This window comes from Limulus polyphemus, unplaced genomic scaffold (genome assembly GCF_000517525.1).
Source record: "Limulus polyphemus unplaced genomic scaffold, Limulus_polyphemus-2.1.2 Scaffold804, whole genome shotgun sequence".
Taxonomy (NCBI): Eukaryota; Metazoa; Arthropoda; class Merostomata; order Xiphosura; family Limulidae; genus Limulus; species Limulus polyphemus.
This window is the reverse complement of record NW_013666414.1, coordinates 341,380-347,970: the sequence shown is the minus strand read 5'-3', so window position 1 is coordinate 347,970 and position 6,591 is coordinate 341,380. Positions and strand designations below refer to the sequence as shown.

General features: G+C 30.3%; 1 protein-coding gene across 3 annotated transcripts in view; it reads left to right on the top strand.

Annotated features, from left to right (window-relative positions):
• The window catches only part of LOC106460613 (two pore calcium channel protein 1-like), a 91,820-nt gene that overhangs the window by 1,229 nt on the left and 84,000 nt on the right, over nucleotides 1-6,591 (top strand). For all 3 annotated transcript variants that reach the window (XR_002610801.1, XM_022387383.1, XM_022387382.1), the window contains exons 2-3: nucleotides 1,526-1,692; nucleotides 3,772-3,948. Coding sequence is in view for 2 of the 3 variants with exons in the window: in XM_022387383.1 (XP_022243091.1) it covers nucleotides 1,526-1,692; nucleotides 3,772-3,948 (344 nt within the window). In the remaining variant the exon portion in view is untranslated. The remainder of the gene's footprint in view (nucleotides 1-1,525; nucleotides 1,693-3,771; nucleotides 3,949-6,591) is intronic.

The window sequence follows — 6,591 nt, the reverse complement described above, 5'->3', positions numbered from 1 at the left end:
ATTTGCTGTTATGTTAAAATTATATTAAAGTTTTCCTTCATTACCCATTCAAGCCATCTCCAGCCATTATTAGTCTCAAAGTGGGTTCCTTGTCATTGAAAATGTAGCCCTTGTTTTTTCACACCCACCCAATGAAAATTTAAAAGAAGTAAAACCTAATACATCAAATCATTCCATATGCTTAAAATTTAACTCTTTTTAAGAACATATGGAAATCTGAGGTGTCAGCTATTAAACTGATTATCTATAAGATTCAAGTTTGCACAGTTATCCAAGCCTCTGACAAATGTGAATCAAGTTACCCCTAGTGCTATGCTCTGCTGTTTGAAGATACCAAAATTTCACTCGTTACTCTAAGTTTAGTGTAAAAATCATACATAGTGTTTCTTGTACTTAAATTGAGTTCCATATCAATTCTGTTTGTAGGTGTGATGATCAAAGGTTGAAATATATGTTTCACAATAGAATTGAGTAGTTTTGTAAAAAAAATAATGTTGTAGGCTATATGTTTAGAAATTTTTACTGTTGCTAGAGGGAGTTTTAGTGTGATGTAATGATGATATATAACAGAAGTTTTCTGACTGTCTGGAATGCAGATGAATAATGTAAGATGCACAGTTAGGCTAGAGAGAGAAATAAAACGTAAAAGTGTCAAACATAATCAAGAGTTGACTAATCAGTCAGTTACTCAATGAGTTAGATAGTTATTGATTTAAGACATAATTAATCAATCATATAGTCACTAGATGAGTCAAAGAGAGTTAATTAGTTAGTTGTTGAAACTGTTACCATTTTGTCAATGTATTACTGTGTTAATCAGCTAGTTTGGAGCTTTGCTGTAGATATGAGAGAAAATTTAACAAATTACTTATTTTTATTTATTAGTTCATTTATGAATGAACATAGCATATAGAACTTGCATATTATTATTGCTGAAGAAATAAATAATTTTAGTTATCATAAATGAGCTGAACCTTGCATTATGTTTACCTATTAATCAAAAAGTACCTGCCCAATAATGGAGACTGTTATAAAAATAAGTTGGATTAACTTTACAAAACTTGTAAGAAGGTCAAATGGATGGGAGATAATGTCATCTTTGTTATAACACTTGAGCAGACACACTATGTTTGAATATTTCCTATAAAGACTTCAAGATTCAGAGTTATGGTGAGAGAAGTCTGTGTATAAAGAGACACTTTTGATCAATAGATCAAGATCAAAATTGAATGAAACTAGCTTTGTGATCAATCTTTTACATATTACATCCATAGGCAAGTTGTATTTAATTTTTCGTATATATCAATGCAGTTTATTCTTTATATTATACTTCAGTTTTACATTTGTGCTGTTTCAAATGCTCTTCTTAATGTACTTCTCATTTCCAATAAATGGATAATGCTTTTTTTGCTTATACATGTTATGACACTTCATTACAGATGTAAAAATACTTAAGTTTAGAAACACAGAAGTAAATGTTACATAACCACAATATCTCTTATTTTGTCTTTTACTTTTTCTTAAGATTCGATTGCATCACTGTTGGAAATCCCAAACCGGCTAAGTAACTGCCTTAATGATGGTATGTCATCAGACTACACAGAGCTTCAAACACCGATAGAAGAAAGTGATCCTGGAGATCTGGTGAAGGCATGGGATATGAACTACCATGAGGCCGCTATATATCTTGAGGTAAAAATAGCACAAAACAGATGACAAAAATCTGTTAAATCAATAGCATTAACATCTTGGATAAATCAGTTTGAATATGAACCATACAAAGGGAAAGTAAATAAGTTTCTGAACAAGGCCATTCAAGCTTGTAACTACAGTGTGACTTGTAATATTCATTATTTGCCAAACTTACCTTTCCAAAATAATTGTAGCTTTATATCATTCCTACTGAATCAATACCTTTGCAGAGGAAAGTCTTACTAGTAAAAATTGCGACTATATGAAACTGCAGTAATTTTATATAGAGTATAGTTCAGTTTTATTTATGTAGACCGATAACTTAGACCCATTAGTGAATGAGATATTTTTACATTTAAATATTATATTAGCATAACATGGCTCAAGATATTGTTAACAGCATGGGTACCCAACTGATGAAACAATTCAATTAGCTTTACTCATTGATTGATTTTTAGTTTCACTCTAAGTACATAGCTTGCTGTGATTGGAAATTAATAACATAACATTTGAAGACAACAAGGTGTCCATGGATAGCATCATTCTTAGTAAATTCCTTGACCAATTCATGAAGAAAACTGTCCCTCACAGTTTCACTCTAAAATCTCCCAATCTATATGCCTAAAATTAAATTCCCCATAACTATAGCCTCATTAACAGCTGTGATCTTAACCTTACTGTAAAGTTTCTCATTAATTTCACCAGTCTCATCTGGCAGTCTATAACAAATTCTAACTATCTAACTAAAAGTATTCTCCCCTTATCAGTAACAGAGATCCAAACAGCTGTGTTTCATTATCGACAACAAAGTAATAAAAACATCATCTGGATAATGTTTTACCCAACTTCTTGGATCGAGTAATCCTTTGTACAGACTTTTGATGTATTTTGATCTTCTGTCTTTGTGAATTTGAGTAGTGTTATTACATGTAGAAAGAGTTTGTAATAAACTTTACTGTTCTTGATTTGGGTACCCACCAGAGTTTTTCTCCAGTTTACACTTGAAGAACTGAGCATTGAGGCAGAAACATTAGTTATCAAAGAACTGAATAAAGAGGCAGAGAAAATTCATAATAACTTCTGATGTATTTATTGTTATTTCTGTTGTAAAATAGAGGATTTTGGATAACAAATTGAAATGATGTTATGTTAAATATTTTTCAAAAACTGAGTTAAATATTCTCAAAAAAAATCTAACTTTACAAACATCAGTATCAGAAATTTTGATTAAGAAAAAACTTATTCCTTTTTATAGATCTTTATAACAACACATTAATAAAGCCTATGTACAACTGTGTGGTGCACTATGCTTTCAGTTTTTCCATCCTTCGTCAGTAAGTTCTATGGGTGTTTTGCAGAATAAGAAGAAAGTTTTGCAACCATAAATTATGTAATGAAAGTAGTAGGAACTGTTGAGTTATTTGCAACAGAATTAAAACTATAATTTTTATAGAAACTATAAATCACAATACAGATTAAATCAATATATCCAAAGTCATGGTTTCTTTAGCTCATCACCTTCATCCATTGTATATGTAAATTGTGTTTGGTTTATTTTTTATTATCTTCAATGTATTTCTTTTATTAATGAAAACAATTTGTTATAGATACATATATAAAATTAAGCAAACTAAAGTTAGAATTTTCATTTCATATTTGAAATACAGTTTCATTTTCAAACTTAATATACTTGTATCCATCATTATCTTACATGTTTAGACTTTTTTGGCAAAATAATATAAGAAATTAAATAATACATAAACTAAAGAGAATGTTGCAGAATAATCACTTTAAGTAAAACAAGTATTTTATTTAAAATACAAGTACATATTGTAATTGATTTTTTAAAACCTAGTTCTCGTATTTGGTCCTAGATTTTCTAGCAAACTCAAAATTTGGGTCATTACTCCTCAACAATACAGATTATAGATATCAAAATTACCAAACTTCAGATTATTATTTCACAGTAGTACCAGCTGTTGATGAAAGCTGATGAATTGTTTATTCTTATAAGATATTGATTTTGCTGATATTTCTTATGACTTTGATTATCATTCTCTGTTAATTTATTTTGTCCAGGAAGGAGAAAACAATGATAAATTTGATTACCACCCTCGAAGTAAAGATGCTCTACCTGCATATTTGTTAGTACACAACATCTGGTTTTATAGCTTGGATCTAATAGCTGCTGTGATGCTGATGGGACTTGCTTTAGTGGAGAAACCAGCTGTTCCAGGCTTTCATCTAGACCCTGGGGTAAAGTTTGCCTTAGTTTGTAATCAGTTCAGAGGAAAATTTATTTCATAACTTAAATCAAAATGAATACATTTTAAAACTATTTTAAATAGTCACTTCATAATAATTCTAGTATCATTGTGATGAGTGTTATCAGTTCCTTCTTTTTCTCTCTCTTTCATCTTTCTGTTCAACTTTGAGTCAGCTATTGTTATTAATGTCAATTTTTAACCAGTGGTTTAAATTAAGGATGTGTCCCTCTCACCCCCTCCAGCTAAGAAAATCACTAGGGAGAGACTCACTAGCTATATAAAACAAGGGAAGCTGAAACAATATTATAGGATAATATAAAAGAGGATGAGCATTATTTGCTTCCCTTTGGACACCTCACAACATTATAAAAAACACAAATTACATCATCAGTAATTAAGAGAAATGGGAAATTAAACAGCTAATAAACTCAGCAACCAACTCTTAAATATGCCATCAAAACTAAAACACAGGACACAAAATCCATCTATCCAATTTTTATTTTACCATTTTAAGTTATGTTTAATAAATAAGCTTAGTATTCTGAAAATTGTTTAATCTTGAAGTCTAAATTCAAGGGAGGTCCAGTTCGATCTACACTTTGATCAACATGCGTTATTTGGTTATACTAGTTTTGGAGAATCCCACTCCTCATCAGTAACCCTGAACACAAGTTAACCAAACAGATATAAGCTGGACCTATATCATTGTGAAAAGTATCACACATATTGTTGGTGTGAATGTGGTTTATATTCACAATGAAAAAACCTATACACTGGATAAGTGAAGTGAAGAAAATGTTTCATTGGCCACTATGTTTAATTTGACACTGAACTTTTAATAAAAGAAACTTTTTTAAACAAAAAAAATGCTCTTCCTACACCTAACTATTCATAGCCCTATTTTAAATAAAATCTGTTCTAATTTGCTTGTAATTCTTATGCTCACATTCTTTTGCTTTTTTTTTAATCTGATAGTTTTCAAAACATTTCCTGTTCCCTTTAAATTACTAATAGTGGAATCTGTGCTATCCCAAATTGTCTGTTAAATGTTTTATTGTTACTGTTGTCCTTCATTTTTTATCAAGCTGTGGTTTCTGACAGTAGAATCAATGACCACACTCCAAGTTTCAATTTCTTTGTTTCAGTGGCAATGTTTAAGTTGAGATTGATTCCTGAACGAAAATATTTTATCTAACTTTTGACTTTGATATATATATATATATATATCAGTGAAATGTTTTCATTGGAAAAAGTCTGGCATCAGTTATTAGAAAACTGTCAATATATAGAATATTTTATATTTTTACACAGTTTTCAGTAGGTAGAAGTGAAATATAAATCTACATTATTTGAACTCTATTTTGAATGGCTTACATGGAATCTAGTAGAGTTGGAAAGAAGTTTTTTACTTCAACTACCAAGGTGTTTATTCAGTATCAAATTTCAAGAATGTTTTTACCATTTTAGGTCTAGTACTGAATACATGCAAGGATTCAATAGGTTTCTGCATATAAGCTTTAGCATAACAAGGTACAACAAATCTTCAATTAGTCAAGGCCACTGTCATAGCTTGTAATATTACTATTTACATGTCATGAGAACAGGCTACAGTGAACCTTGAATCAAGATCACAATCATAGCTTGTGATGTTAGTGCCAACTGTTTACAACACATCACTAGAAGAGGTTACAATGAACCTTGAGTCAAGGTCACTGTCATAGCTTATGATGTTACTGGCATCTATCTGTTTACATATCATGAGAACAAAGTACAGTGAACCTCCAGTAAAGGTTGTAATTATATTTATTTACACATATTACCTGAACAAGGTCCAGTGTTCCATAGTCGAGGTGGCAAGCATAGTTTGTGCTCTTACTGGTGACTGTTTACTTTTACCTAATATCAGTAAATCTTTCAAAGTATTTTAGAGTGTAATCTTGGCTTTTGATATCACTGGTAATTGTTCACATATACACATCACCAGTACAGCTTAGTATGTACATTTTATCAAGGTCATAAATATGGCTTGGGTCATTACTACTAATTGTGCAATAATTTTACTTGCTTTAACTTAAACAACATATTTTAATCTCTTAAATCTTTCAGCTTGGGCTCGGTCCCTGGGACCAATCTCATAACCATTTTGTGCTTGTTATAGTTTTCATGCTATAACTTTTAAATTAGTAAGCATATGTTAACGAAATTTGGCAGATTATCAGTAAACAAGATCAATGCTTTCATATACAAAATATCAATTTTTGTTTTTGAATTATTGTCTTAAGGTTTGTAAAGCAATGTTTTCCTCATGCCTTTTTTGTCTTTTTGCATGTTGCCTATTTAACATGCAAAGTAATTTTCATTTTAAAATTAAAAATACTTTTATGCATCAGAAAATTTTCAAATTTCACATGCAAAATCTATGTAATGTCCAGATAGCTATCAAATTTTTCTTAAGAAAAACTTTATATTTTATCTGTTATTTTCAGTAATTAATCTCTGTACGGGTTCAGTAGATATGACCGATCTCGTAACCACCATAAAAAAATTAGGAAATAAATATAAATTATGCCTCTTTCATTTTAGAATAACTACAAATTGTTGCGTCATTGAGATCACGTGACTATTCTCACAC